A 15,654-nucleotide genomic window follows, 5' to 3' on the forward strand; every position below is an offset into this window, starting at 1 on the left:
TTTTTGAGGGAAAGAAAAAATGATGTGAAGAATTAGAAAAAAAAAAACAGCCTCAATAAAACAAAAAGTTGATTCTTTGAAAATAGGAAAAAGTTATGCAAGATTATTAATAAAAAAGAGAAAGCTTAAAGAAAATTAAAAGCCAAAAGAACACAGAGATGCTGCAGAGATTAAGCATATAAGATACTGTGAATAAATGTATGCCAATCAAGCTTAAAACCCACAGGAAACAAATCCACTTCTGGAAAAGTGAAACGTCCCAGAATGACTCTGCAGAAATAACAAACTTTACCAAAAGCTACCTAGACAGTGATGGTTGCACAACCTGTAACTGTGATTAATGCCACTGAATTGTATGACTAAAAATGGTTATATGGTAAATTTTATGTTATATGTTTTACCACATTTTTTTTAAATGTAAAAAGAAAAATTAAATCCTGTATCTAGAAGACAGTCTAGCACATGTTTGTCCTTCATGAGCAAATCCCAGGAAGGGTTCCTACTTTGAGAAAGCATGTTTTCTCTTTCTTCTCTTTTAGAGGGTTCCCCAGTGGCTCAGAGGTAAAGAATCTGCCTGCGATGCCGGGGACACAGGAGATGAACATAAAATATTGTCCTATACTTTAACCATATATTTTTTTTTTTTTTGGAGGGCAACACCTCTCTTTCCTATAATTTCACTTAAACTACATGTATTGTATGTTTTTCCTATTAGTTATCTCTAGTATTTTAACCAGAGGTCTTTGAGTGGGAAAATGGATCATAGCGTTAAAGGAAGTAGTGACACAAAACAGCAAATTCACACTGTCTTCAAGTAAACAGAACCCCTGACATAATTGGAAAGTAATATGTAATCTGGAAATAGTAAAAAATCATCTGTGACAACTTTGTCTCAAATCTTAGAAAATGAGTTTGGCTCTGGAGTCTCTCAAGACACAAAACCTGGGAGACAGGTTTATTGGTGGCCTGCACTCTGATTTGGATAAGAAAGAAAATACTGTAACATAAAAATAAAGATAATAAATCCTTTTGCAAGAGCTTGAAATCAGAGTGAAGGTGGAGGGAAAAAATCTAGAAAAAAAATAAACATCTTGTGATACGTAAATATTTGTTGCTAATGCAAAAAGTGCAATATGATTTATGCAGTGCAAAAACATATTGGAAAAATGCCTTTGGAATAGACATGAACTCATGGTAGAATCACAGAATTGACTCAAAAATTATTAAGGCTGAGGGCTGTCCACTGGACATTCATAACATTCATAAAATCACACAGTCACCGTGAGTGCAATCTGGCTATTTCCTTCAAAACACACCTGGGGGTGGGGAAAGACAAAAACAAAATGTTTAAGAGTTTTAAAGTCCTTCTCCTAAGGCAACACATTTCTAGGGCTACTTCTTCATTTGAAGCAAATCATATCACTACTGGAGACACAATTTAAAAAAACAGGTGTGTTTATTCTACGGAGGAAGTAGCCCCTTGAGAACCCTCAATGGGGCTGAACTTAATGCCAAACAACCTGTAGATCCACTAGAGTTCTGATCAGTTTGATTAACAAGTAAGTTCTATCACTAGAGCAAACTGATAAAATCATTTTACTAATTCAAAGCCTGGAGATAAACACAGGGTGACAAAGAGGCTGGGAAATCTATTAATACTGTCTGCCCAAGGGTTTCTCATTTTCACACATAATGTGAGTACAACAAATTTGGATGTTAATATCAGGTTGTAATCCCTATGTTTTAAAAACCCTGCTTGACAAGTATTGACAATAAGGAGTAGGAAATGGAGAAAGTGCAACACTATGTAGTCATTAAAAGGAATGAGACAACTATATGCATTGATATAATCTGAGATATAATATTAGCTGAAAAAAGGAAAGAACAGCTATCATCTGTGCTTAAAAACAGGAAGACCACATGTTCACAAGTTCTTCCTGATGCACAGAACAGTCAACAAGACGGTCAACAGCAGTGCTGGGGCTCTACCTGGGGAGGAGCTGTGTGATGACAGGAGGGAAGGGTGATTTACTTTCTGTTCATAAATTCTTAAAAAGTATTTTTAAAAGATTTTAAATTTTGTAGCAGTATATGTATCATTTATTTCAAAACTTATTATTAAAAATAACTTTTAATTATTTACAGCAGCAGTCCCCAATGTTTTAGGCACCAGGAACCCAGTTTCATGGAAGACAAGTTGTTCACAGACAGGACTGGGGTGGGAGGGGAGGAGGTTCAGGTGTAATGTGAGTGATGGGGAGCAGCAGATGAAGCTTTGCTCACCAGCCCACCACTCACCTCCTGTTGTGCGACCCAGTTCCTAACAGACCACAGTATGAGTCTGTGGTCCAGTGGTTGGGGATCCCTGATTTAGAGTCTCTGAAGCTACTTAGAAGGACTATGGGTATATTTGTTTTATTATTGGGAGGCAAGGCTTCTGACTACAGCCTTTACAAAATGATCCCTTTTAATTTTCTTTTAATTGAAGGATAATTGTTTTATAGAATAGTGTTGGTTTCTGCCAAACATCAACATGAATGAGCCTTAGGTATACATATGTCCCCTCTTTTTTGAACCTCCCTCCCACCTCCCTTCTCATCCCACCCCTCTAGATTGTTACAGAGCCCAGGTTTGAGTTCCCAGAGTCATACATCAAATTCCCACTGTCTGTCTATTTTACATTCAGTAATGTAAGTTTCCATGTTACTCGCTCCATACATCCCACCATCTCCTTCCTACCCCCATCCCACCAGGTCCATAAGTCTCTTCCCTATGTCTATGTCTCCATTGCTGCCCTGCAAATAATTTCATCAGTACAATCTTTCTAGATTCCATATATACACATTGGTATATGATACTTATTTTTCTCTAGAGTATAATAGGCTCTAGGTTCATCCACCTCATTAGAACTGACTCAAATGTGTTCCTTTCTATGGCTGAGTAATAGTCCACTGTGTATATGTACCACAGCTTCTTTATCCATTCATCTGTCGATGGACATCTAGGTTGCTTCCATGTTCTAGCTATTGTAAGTCATTGCTGCTACAACATTGGGGTACACATGTCTTTTTCAATTTTGGTTTCCCCAGAATATATGCCTAGTAGTGGGATTGCTAGGTCATATGGTTGTTTCATTCAGTTTTTTAATGAATCTCTGTACTGTCTTCCATAGTGCATCAACTTACATTCCCACCAATAGTGAAAGAGGGTTCCCTTTTCTCAACACCCTCTCCAGCATTTAGTGTTTGTAGACTTTTTGATGACAGCCATTCTGATGGGTGTGAGGTGATATCTCACTGTGGTTTTGATTTGCATTTCTCTAACAATGAGCAATGTTGAGCATCTTTTCATGTGTTTGTTAGCCATCTGTATGTCTTATTTGGATAAATATATGCTTATGTCTTTTCCCCACTTTTTGACTGGGTTGTTTGTTTTTCTGGAACTGACTTGCATGGAAGTGTGGTAGTGTTAGCATCTCAGTTGTGTACGACTCTTTGCGACCCCATGGACTGTAGCCCACCAGGCTCCTCTGTCCATGGGAATCTCCAGGTAAGAATACTGAAGTGGGTTGCCATTTCCTACTCCAGAAGATCTTCCTGACCCAGGGATTGAACCTGGGTCTTGCACATTGCAGGGTTCTCCCTCATTGCAGGCAGATTCTTTACTGTCTGAGTCACTAGGGAAGCCTTGCATGGGCAGCTTGTATGTTTTGGAAATTAATCCTTTGTCAGTTGTTTCATTTGCTATGATTTTCTCCCATTCTGCAGGTTGGAAAAATGATCCAACTTTTATACTGTAAAACACTCTATAGTCTGAAAGCATTTAAGCATCTGCTCTCTCATCTGATCCCTGTAATGAGTGTGAAGAAACTGGCAGAGCTATAATCCCTGCTCTACACACAGGTGAGGACATGAGGCTCAGAGGCCTCAGGGGACACAAGGCCACATGGATGCTAAATCCCTCCTCCATCGATTCAAACTGGTCCAGGCGCCTAGAACTAGGATATTAGGATTTTGTAACTTCCGGGCTGTATTAAGTGATTTTATGAATAGACTAAATAACACCTTTGTTACACACCAGGAGCAAAGAAACTTCAAAAAACTTCAACCAGGTCTGATTCATCACAGAACAGAATGAATGATGGGCATTTATTCTTTGTTGAGTTGAACTGTGTCCCCTCCAATTTCACATGTTGAAGTCCTAAACCTGCCAGTACCTCAGAATATGACTGCATTAGGAGACAGTCTTTAAAGAGGGAAAAAAGTTAAAATGAAGTCAAACAGGTGGGTCCTAATCTAACAGACTGGAATTCTTACAAGAAGAGAAGATCAGGACACAGGTACAAACAGGGAAGACCATGTGAAGACACAGAGGGAAGATGGCATCTCCAAGCCAAGGAGAGAAACCTCAGAAGAAACCAACCCTACTGACACCTTGACCTCAGACATCCATTCTCCAGGGCTGTGAGAAAATAAATTTCTATTGTTTAAGTCATCTACTCTGTGGTACTTTGTATGGCAGTCCTAGCAAACTAATGTCCCTTCAGCTTTGTGTATCTGAAAGGTAATTTCTCTGCTATTTCATGGATCATCTAAAACGGTCAATAAGACAGTGATTCAGCTCACCTGAACTATGTATTTTTAAAAATGTGACTTGGAAGCACCTTTTTCAAGCTGTTGAGTTTTCTTTTCAGATGAAGGAATTCTGTTCTATTAGAGTGAAAATTTTGTTGACTTAAGCTAATGCTCCTAATGTTATAGCTCTGAACAATTCATTGGTATCTGATGCTTGCACATCCAAAAACCTGATAATCTGACAGCTTACCTAAGAGGATGCAGAGTATGCAGAAATAATGTCAAGAAGATGTTCAACTGGGATGAGGATCAAGAATGCTTTTTTTTTTTTTTTCTGTAGAGGTGACATGACCCAATGGCAGGACTGGAATCTAATAGTGAGGTTCTGCCACTCAGTGAACTTGGACGATGGCCCCACCTTGGCTACCACATAAAAGAAGCAGTGTTCTCAGACTTGACACAGAACACAGTACCTAGGGTGGCCTTCAGCCTCCCCCAGCAATTGCCCCTCTGTGCTCCCTGGACCAGCTTTGTGACCTTAGGTGAGCCCTGGACCCACTCTCCTCATCCATGACATGGATAAAAATGGACCATCATGAGATTACATGAAATCATACATGTGAGAACAATGTAAAATAAATTATGAAGAACTACACAAATGTAACTTACCCTGAATATTGTTAGAGTAGGTGCAGGATTACTAGACCAGGAAGCACAAGATTTCTAATTCTATGACCCATGTCTGTTTTTATATGTATGTTGCACCTGATTTAAAACAGTTACTGAAAGAAAAGATTTCTAATTCTGTACCTGCTGCAAACTAACTTAACACCAATTATATACATAGGGCCACCTTCCTTCTAAGGGGCCTTAGTTTCATCACATGTAAAATGAGGTTGTTGAAACCTGTTATGTTATCTGGACCTATCAGAAGTTCTGTGATCTACTTCTCATTACTCAATGTCTTGATAATACATAATGATAATAGTGTTTAAATGAAGACGTTGACACAGGTGGGTACACCTCTTTCTGATGTGAAATGCCTAAGGTGGAAAGACCAAAAGAGTTTGATTCTTGGCTGTCTTGTGATTTGGTCACACAGAAAATGACAAATGCTTATCAAGTCTTCAATGACTGGCAGACTCTCGAATTAATGAAAATGCTCTGTGAATTTCAGGCATTAAAAAAATATATAGGGTGATATATGGCTCAGATGGTAAAGAATTTGTCCTCAATGTGGGAGACTGGAGTTCAATCCCTGGGTTGGGAAGATCTCCTGAAGAAGGGAATGGCAACCCACTCCAGTATTCTTGCCTGCAAAATTCCTTGGACAGAGGAGACTGGTAAGCTATAGATAATGGTGTTGCAGAGTCAAACATGACTTGATGACTAACACACACACTCTACAGTTGCATACAATATAAGTACTTTGGAAAAGTTCAGAACACAGACTTTCTTGTCTCTAAACCTAAGTACGAACTCTAACTCTGCCACCTCTTCAGCCAGCTCTGCAACCCAGGAAGTCTCCTACACTATGAGCAGTGGAAGGTACTGCTCTGCATTTCTTCATTTCTAAGGAGGGTTGAGATGAGACAGTGATGAACTAAGGCCACATTTTAGATAAATGTTTCATATAGTAGTACTTAAGATACTGAGACATGTTTTCTTTAAGACATTTAAAATATTACACTAGTAATCTTATTCTACTCACAAGTGAAAATCTGCGAAATGCACAAAAGTATGAAGAACAGAAAACATACCCACAATTTAATATAGGAGATAAATTTTCTATGGGGAAGCCTCACCACAGGCAGCTGGAAGCCTCATCCCACCCCAAACCCTGCATGTCAAGGGTCAAGAACACCAGACCTTCCTTCCCTCCCTCTATCTTCCCATCAACCCTATTTCCACTCCCACCTCCTTCCAGAAAGACTTACAGATGGCTGTATGACAACGGCTGAATCTCCTACACTAGACTTCAGTTACCATCTCACCTTTGTTAGGAAGATATCACGTGACATGAATGTTACCCATCGATCCCCTTCCTCACAACATGCACAGTGCTTAGTCCTTCACACACCTCATCTCTGAGAAAGTGCTTTGTAAACCTTCAAGCACCATTCAGACTACAGTGTGAAGGTATTATGAGATCTTGATTTGTCCTGATGACAATTTCATTTTCTAGAAGGTAGAGGAAGCCTGGGGGTGGTGGGTGGCAAATACACCTAAGTCTAAACAACAAAGAATTAGGGAGAAACTGGCAGTATCATGTAGAAGTTTTCTTTACAGATTAGAAAACAGAAGAGACCTACACTGTTCCCTGGAAGATCTTCCTAGAATAAAAATATTTCAAAAAATTATCCCCTGAACTCTCAAATTTCCTGGATATTCCTTGACAGAACGTGCATCACAAATATGTTGAGCACCAATCAGAATGAATGTAAAGGGTCTGCAAAATGAGAGTGTTCTGTGCTCTGTGAGAATCTGAACCCAGAGTCCAGAAGTGTGGAAAGTCCAATCTGACATCTCTATCACAGGCACAGGTATGCACATAGAAGGGTTCACATATGGTGACCCCATCCCCACCACTGCTACAGATTCTCAGCAGAGCTGCTCTTAACCTGCCATGTGTTAAGACCCACTCATGAAGCTTAGTCTCTGGAGGTTTATAAGGGCATAGAGGGCTTGTTATCAGACCCCTGATAGAGATCTTATGAAGAGGGAACCTGGAGACAAACTTTAATGACAACACCCTGTCCTATTTTGCCCTTTCAGTGAGGACAGCTACTTCCTCCTTGCCCAGTTGTTGCACCATTTTATAAAACAGACTGTTTCTATTCTGCAGCAAATCATTTGGCTGACCAGTTTCTTTCCGTCTCCCTGAATCCAAAACCTGTAAACAGCAAAAAGAAACCCATTAGTACATAATGTCTCCCAGTAACATATAACTCAGACAGTATTTCAAAAAGTGGCAGGATAGTGAAACAGAGAAAATCTATTTGATTAGTAGGACTGGCTGGTGTTTTAATAGTTTGATTAATTTGTTTTACTAGGCAGACAAAGGCCTAACCTGACCTTTTAATATTATAATGTTATAGGAAAGAAAGAAAATATAAGCTTTAGACTATGACTACTGGTACTATCTTATTTTATATTCAGGGCATTTGGTGTTGTTATCATTAGCACCTTTAGCTCTTAGACTCTGAGCTTTGAGGCAATTTATACGGATACACAGAGTTGGCAAATATCTTCATTCAAGAAAATCAAACTCCATTTACCTAAAAAGTAGCTTGATGTCATACAAACCAGAGGGCAGTGCCCTGACAACAAATTAATGGTAGATTTGAGAATCTGAGCAATATTTGGGGGAAAAAGCAAAGGCTTCCAGGATTTCTTAAGGGTCCTGGATTATGTCAGCTTCTAAGAGGAGCAGAATCCTTGTCCAAGGGGTTGAGATATTTCTTGAAGCTGGATGTGGTTGTAGTTTATTCTTCTGAGATTGAAAGGCTGGCAAAAGGAGCTAGCACATAAGCAGGCACAGAAGAAATCTCTAGAAATCCAGTTTTCTCTTTGGATAAGACTAAAGAAGCAAGTAAGAAATTGAGCTCCAAATTCCAGTGATCATGGCCTACAGAGCACAAAGGGCCAGCCCAACCTGAACTGCCTAGGATCTGGATCTGTTTTCACAAATTATCTTTCTTTCCTTATTTCTCTTTCTTTCTTCGGCTGCTTTCCCTTCACCCCTTTCATTGCTCGTTAATAAGTTTGCTACATACAAACTGAAAGGGAGAGGAAGGGGTCCTTCACTCTGCCTTTCTACTTATTAGTGACTTTGGTTAATGGTTCTGGATGGGGAAAATGTGTCTGAAACAATTGGCCCAAGTGATATAATTATAAAAACAGTTCTGATGTTCAGTGGTATTTAATTCTTCATTTAGGTCATATTTGGAATAAATGCATATTAAGAGAATATGCTGGATGGGCTTCCCTAATGGCTCAGTGGTAAAAGAATCTGCTTACTAATGCAGGAGTCTCGTGTTCCATCCCTGGTCCAGGAAGATCGCACATGCCACAGAGCAACTAAGCCCATGTGCCGTAACCACAGAGCCTGTGGTCTAGAGCCCGGGAGCCTCAACTATTGAGCCCACATGCCTAGAGCCCATGCTCTGCAACAAGAGAGCCCATGCAAAGAGAAGTCTGCACACACCAATGAAGAGTAGCCCCTACTTGCTGCAACTAGAGAAAAGTCAGTGCAGCAAGGAAGACCCAGCACAGCCTAAAATAAATAAATAAATGAAAGTTGTTTTTTTTTTTTTAGGAACAGAATATGCAGGGACTCTATATAAGACATAGTTTTGTGTGTGTTTTTTTTCCCCAACATATAGGTACTACAGTTAATTTTATCATTTGCATTTAATTGGAAACATTTATTAGTCTCATAAATGCCATTTTCCTGTTAATCATTTGTTTACTACTGGGAATCACTGCTAAAGGCAGCTTTCTCAAAAGAATCCAAGAATAATCGAATCTGTTTCATCCACTTAATGGGCTTCCAAGGTAACTCAGTGGGTAAAGAATCTGTCTGCAATGAAGAAGACACAAGAGACACAGGTTCGATCCCTGGGTTGGGAAGATCCCCTGGAGAAGGGCATGGCAACCCATTCTAGTATTCTTGCCTGGAAAATCATATGGACAGGGGAGCCTGGTGGACTACAGTCCATGAGATGGTAAAGAGTTTTTATGACTTTATTTATGACTTTTATTTATTTATTTATGACTTTATTTATTTATAACTTTATTTATGACTGAGCAACTTTCACTTTCACATCTGCATAGTAATTTAAATGTTCAGTGAAAGTTGTTCAGTCATGTCCGACTCTTTATGACCCTGTGGGACTGTAGTCCACCAGGCTCCTCTGTCCATGGAATTCTCCATGTAAGAATACTGGAGTGGGTAGCCATCTCCTTCTCCAGGGGATCTTCCTGACCCAGGGATTAAACTCAGGTCTCCTGCATTGCAGGTGGAATCTTTACCATCTGAGTCACCAGGGAAGCCCTGTAACGTGGCATGTCAATTTAAATGTCTCAAAAGTGCAATTTTACTTAAGTATAGCATAACAGAACATAACTACCACTCCTGATGTTGAAGAAGAAAAACTGCAGTTTTAAAACAATTGGTCTCCACACATCTGTATCAATTAATCTATGAAACAGCAAACAAGAATTGGAGAAAAGACAGTTTCTATGGTAAATAGTACTGGGAAAGCTGAACACCTGAAAATATATGAAATTAGACACTCCCTCACATCATGCACAAAAATAAACTCTAAATGGCTTCAAGATCTAATATAAGACTGGGAACTACAAAACTAAATGAAAACACAGGCAAAAGACTCTTTGACATAAATCACAGCAATATTTTTTTTTAGATTAGTCTCCCAAATAAAAAGAAATAAAAGCAAAAACAAATGGAACCTAATCAAACTTAAAAGCCAAGGCTCACGTAGAGGCTACAAGAGCTGAGATGCGACACAGACTGAAAAAAGGCCAGAAATAGAATTTTACCAACTTAGCCTTTACATTTACTGATTTGGTCGAAGACTCTAGATATTTCAGAACAAATAAACATAAAGCAAATCCAAATTCTCAATATGTGCCGAAAAATAGGTATAATTTTGGAGTTTTTAACATCTCTTATAAGAAAAAGCTCCTACAATCTCCCATTAGGTCCCCAACTCTTGTCAAAACCCAAGATAAACTGTAAACTAAACCACATATTCAAGTTGGTATGATAACAATCCCCGAACTCTAGGGTCTCTCCAGGAACCCCAACCATGAATTGCTTATAAAGCTCTAGTAGGTTAAGTAAAAATACATTATGTTGGATGAGTAAGTCAGTTACATAAGCTCAATGAAGATGTGTTTATGAAGCCTGTTTATGTGCAGATATTCCAGACAGCTGTCCTAGAAATAAAAATGAAATGGACTCACTGAAAGATAATTTGATCCATTTTCACTGGCAGGATGTCATCAGTGATAAAGAAGAATGCAGGGAGAGGTGGGTGAATGCACCGAAAGGCAGTGGTGCCCAGGAGAGGATGGAGGAAAAGCCTGATAAGAAAGATGCTGGGAAATGATGACAAAAATAGAGAGAGATCCCACTGACCAACAAGGAGAGTGGGGAGGGGGAGATCTGAGTGTCAGATCTGTCTCTGACTGCCAGGTGATAACACGGGACAGCAGTCCAACCCTGGAAGGTGTGTCCTCATCGGTAAAAAGGGTGCCTCAGTGACTGGACAATGTGGCGAGTATTAACTCAAAATCCTGTCTTGGGTCTTGAAATAGTAAATCATTATTCTCACTGGGGAGGGATGAAGGCTGGGTCAAGGCGACCTCCTCAGCCACTCTCCCAAAGCTGCTGCCTTTGCACACAAGCGCCCCCCTCATAAAGTATTTCTTCTCCCCAACTGCACTTTCTACCTCAGTGTTAGTTATCTTTCCTCTGAAAACTTGAGTGAAATCTCTTGGAGTGTTTTTGAAGGAGCTTTTCTCTTCTCAAATGTTCTAAATGCATCATGTAGGTTTATGAAAGAAAAGTTCCATTAAGGTGAAAAATTGAATTTAAATAAAACTCTAGTTAGGTTGAGCTGTTTTATGCTTTTCAGGTGGGGGTGTTAAAACCGTTTCCGATCTTCACTTCTGTGGGAAAAATTCTAAGTAGAGGTTTGAGATGATGAAGAAACAACGAATATAAAACCATAAGATGGACTATAAACAGAAGAGGTGGGATCTGAGGTTCTCAGCTCTGCTTTTGGTTCTTCATCATTCATTTACAGAGAATTCTCTAACTGAGGACAGTGAAAGTGTTGACCACAGACAACACTGTTAGAGCAACGGCAGTTTGTCACATGCTTCCTTTGTTCACACCAACAGGAGAATCCGGGTGATATGAAGGCAGCAGCGTGCAGAGACTGGAGGGAAGAGCTGCGCTGTTGGCTGCAGAGAAAGCAGGTCACGAGCACCCAGCTACTCTCAAAAACCACAGGAAGAACCCTCTAGTGTAGAGAGAGTGGTGAGTCTTAGAATAAAGAGCATTTCTAATTTGTCTGTCTTGCTCCACTGTTTTGTGGCAACAGAGAAAGTAAGGAAGATTATATTAGATGTTATTATGACTCCATCATGTTTAATAAATATTGAGAGAACTTCTTTGTGAAATAGAATTCTAAGCCTGACACATGAATGGTGCTTAATGAACCAAAGCAGGGTAAATCCCTTTGGAGAGACAACACATAAACAAAGCTATTAATTAAGTCACACTTGTTTCCCAACAAGCCCTTTCTCTGATTTACTTACAGTGAACAAAATCATATCCATCTAATCATTTCAAGATTTTTTATAAAAGTGACAATTTGGAAAATATATAGATGTCTAAGTTTGAGATTAATTATGCTCTATCCCTGTGACGAAATTTTAGGCAGCTTTAAGAACTGAGCTGTGGAAAATTAATAAATGACATGGGGAATTTTAAGAATACATAAAAATTCTGGTAATGGAATATTCTGTTTTGCAGAATAAAACAAATTACTAAAATGGCTCTAATGTTATCCAAATAATATTATAGCACTATATAACTGCCACTTTCTGGTAGGGGGAATTTTGTAAACTTGCCTTTATGAGATTTTCTTTTATTTTCCTATTTCTACCTTGCACATTTATTGCTTTATTATAACAAAAAATATTTTTACAGATTAGATTCAATTAAAAATAGAATTAAGAAAATATACTCATATATCTTTCTGAGGAAGTATTCATGTGTAATAAAATGTAATTATTACACCTTATCACTTGCAATGATAGGACTTTATGGTGACAACCCTGTCGGTTATGCCCTTCGTCAGCATCTGTCACTTCCCCAGCTACTCCTTGAGGCTGGTCACCCGCCCTCTGGAGCATCAGGCTTTGAAGCAGATTGGCTTGTCTTTATATCCACATTAAAGCTTTCAGAATAGACAGTCACCTGTTTTCCAGAAAGGAAAGAGGTTCAGTCAGTGTGGGTACAGTCCCAGAACACCAGAATGAAGTGAATATGGCAGTAAAGTGAATCATATGAATGTTCTGGTTTCCCAGAACATACAGAAGTTATGTTTACATGACACTGGCCTATCAAGTGTGTAATAGCATTATGTCTGAGAAAACAATGTAGAGACCTTAGCCTAAAAACAATGCATTGCTTAAAAAAAAATACTAACCAACAGAGGAGACTTCAGCAAGTCATAGCAGTAACATTGATGTTATAGATCACCAGAGAAACTATAATGATTGTGAAAAAGTTTGACATATAATGAGAATTACCAAAAGGTGAGACAGAGAATTGGAATGAGGAAATACTGTTTGAAAAATGGCGCCCACAGACTTGCTAAATGCAGGGTTATGATAAGCTCTCAATTTGCAAAAATGCAGTATCTTGGAAGTACAATAAAAAAGGGATGTCTATTTCTAAAGCAAGAAATACAAATAAGGTTCAAATTGGGAAAGGAGTATGTTAAGGTTGTATACTGTCACCCTGCTTATTTAATATATATGCAGAGTACATCATGCAAAATGTCGCGCTGGATGAAGCTCAAGCTGCAATCAAAATTGCCGGGAGAAATATCAATAACCTCCAATATGGAGATGACACCACCCTTATGGCAGAATCAAAGAGGAACTAAAGAGCCTCTTGATGAAAGTGAAAGAGGAGAGTGAAAAAAGCTGGCTTAAAACTCAGCATTCAAAAGACGAAGATCACGGCATCCGAGGCCATCACTTCATGGCAAACAGATGGGGAAACAATGGAAACAGTGACAGATTTTCTTGGGCTCCAAAATCACTGTAGACAGTGACTGCAGCCATGAAATTAAAAAGATGCTTGCTCCTTGGAAGAAAAGCTATGACAAACCTAGACAGCGTATTAAAAAGCTGAAACTTTACTTTGCCAACCAAGTTCCGTCTAGTCAAAGCTATATGGTTTTTCCATATAGTCATGTATGGATGTGAGAGTTTGACCATAAAGAAGGCTGAGCACCAAAGAATTGATGCTTTCAAACTGTGGTGATAGAGAAGACTCTTGAGAGTCCCTTGGACTGAAAGAATATTAAACCAGTAAATCCTAAAGGAAATCAAGCCTGAATATCCATTGGAAGGACTGATGCTAAAGCTGAAGCTCCAATACTTTGGCCACCTGATGCAAAGAGCTGATTCATTGGAAAAGACTCTGATGCTGGGAAAGACTGGGAGCAGGAGGAGAAGGAGAAGAGGACGACAGAGGATGAGGCGGTTGAACAATGTCACAGACTCAACAGACATGAATTTGAACAAACTGGGACACAGTGAAGCACAAGGAGGCCTGGTATGCTGAATTCCATGGGGTCACGAACAATCAGACATGACTGAGTGACTGAACAGCAATTTTCAGGAAAGAGAGGAGAAACTAAGAGAAAATTACATTACTGGAGGTTCCTATCAAGTTTTACAAGGAAGGATACATTGAAAAATTGAACATTATTGAAATCAACTAAAATGGTGAGAGTCTTACTGATATCCGTTGACAATCGATGACATTGCTCAACCTGTGTGTGATGGTTAGCACAGTGCAGTGAGCAAATTTCTCACGAATTTTTTTCTGTATTAACTCATCAGTTCTAGAATCAAAGAAATTGATTTAGTTCAGTAAAGACAGTTAAAGCAGACTTATGACTTAAAAATATCATGATACTTTTATAATGTTTTTAAAAATCAGTACCTTAACGTATAATCTTGTTCCTAAAAAACTAAGTATAAAAAGTCTATTTAGAAATTTACTGTTTTTCAAAAATGGAAAATAGTCTTCCCTCAAAATTGCTTGAGATTATGAGCTGGATTTAGGAATCTAGCTTTCTCAGGATGCCTCATAACAACATTAACCCTATATAACATGTCTTGGTTTTTCCTTTGTTTTCTGGAATTAATATTATCAAAAAATATCCATGAGGCCAAGAGAACACTTAGAAACATTTCTAAACATCACTAAATGTTTTCCATTTACCACCTTAAGAATTCAAGGATTCAGATTCAAGGTGTCCTGGATCTCAGCTCCATACCTTGGATCCACATTTGATGTGGCTTTGTCAATAATCAATATCTGATTTTTCTTGAGAATAGCCCGAGCAAGGCACACCAGTTGTCTCTGTCCAACACTCAAGTTTAACCCAGATTCTGCTAATTCAGTATTCATTTTACCAGGAAGATGTTCGATGTTGTCTTTAAGTTGCACCTGTTGATACAGAAAGAATGACATTTTCCTAAACAAACTGTTATTGAAGTAGGCAAGCCTCTTACACATTAGAACTCTGACATCCTCAGGACTTCTTATGTATCTTACATGTACTGCCAGGTTATGGGGAGAGCTCTTTCCAAACAGCATTCACTGAGAAAGACGGTGGAGTCAAGTCAGGACAGAAAGAAATCAATGTCCACCATCCCTGCCAAAGGACATCTTCCAGAAACCCCACCTAGGGGTTGGTTAAGGAAGTCTCTAAAAATATGAAGCTTTTTCTCATTAAACTTGTCTGTTTACATGTGGTTTAAACAGACAAGTTAAAACAATCTTTATGGTTGAGTCAAGTTTCCCAAAGTTCATTTTGCATAGGAGCTGGTACAGTAAAGAAAAACTTTAAAAATGTTTATAGTAAGTCTTTTTCTCTGAAGATAAAATCTTACCAGCACATTTGGTTTTAGAAAAGGCAGGGAAAACAGAGATCAAATTGCCATCATCCACTGGATCACTGAAAAAGCAAGAGTTTCAGAAAAACATCTATTTCTGCTTTATTGACTATGCTAAAGCCTTTGACTGTGTGCATCACAATAAACTGTGGAAAATTCTGAAGGAGATGGGAATACCATACCACCTGACCTGCCTCGTGAGAAATCTGTATGCAGGTCAGGAAGCAACAGTTAGAACTGGACATGGAACAACATACTGGTTCCAAATAGGAGGAGTACATCAAGGATGTATATTGTCACCCTGCTTATTTAACTTATATGCAGAGTACATCATGAGAAA

At 38.8% G+C, this 15,654-nt stretch overlaps 1 protein-coding gene across 1 annotated transcript in view; it reads right to left on the reverse strand.

Moving 5' to 3' along the window:
* Positions 1-3,739: 3,739 nt before the first annotated feature.
* Positions 3,740-15,654, reverse strand: part of LOC122447590 (ATP-binding cassette sub-family C member 4-like) — a 134,194-nt gene continuing 122,279 nt past the window's right edge. The window contains 3 exon segments of the mRNA XM_043478288.1: positions 3,740-7,467; positions 14,149-14,254; positions 14,693-14,865. Of these exon segments, the coding sequence (XP_043334223.1) occupies positions 7,333-7,467; positions 14,149-14,254; positions 14,693-14,865 (414 nt within the window). The 3' untranslated portion in view covers positions 3,740-7,332.

This window comes from Cervus canadensis, chromosome 9 (assembly GCF_019320065.1).
Source record: "Cervus canadensis isolate Bull #8, Minnesota chromosome 9, ASM1932006v1, whole genome shotgun sequence".
Classification (NCBI taxonomy): Eukaryota; Metazoa; Chordata; class Mammalia; order Artiodactyla; family Cervidae; genus Cervus; species Cervus canadensis.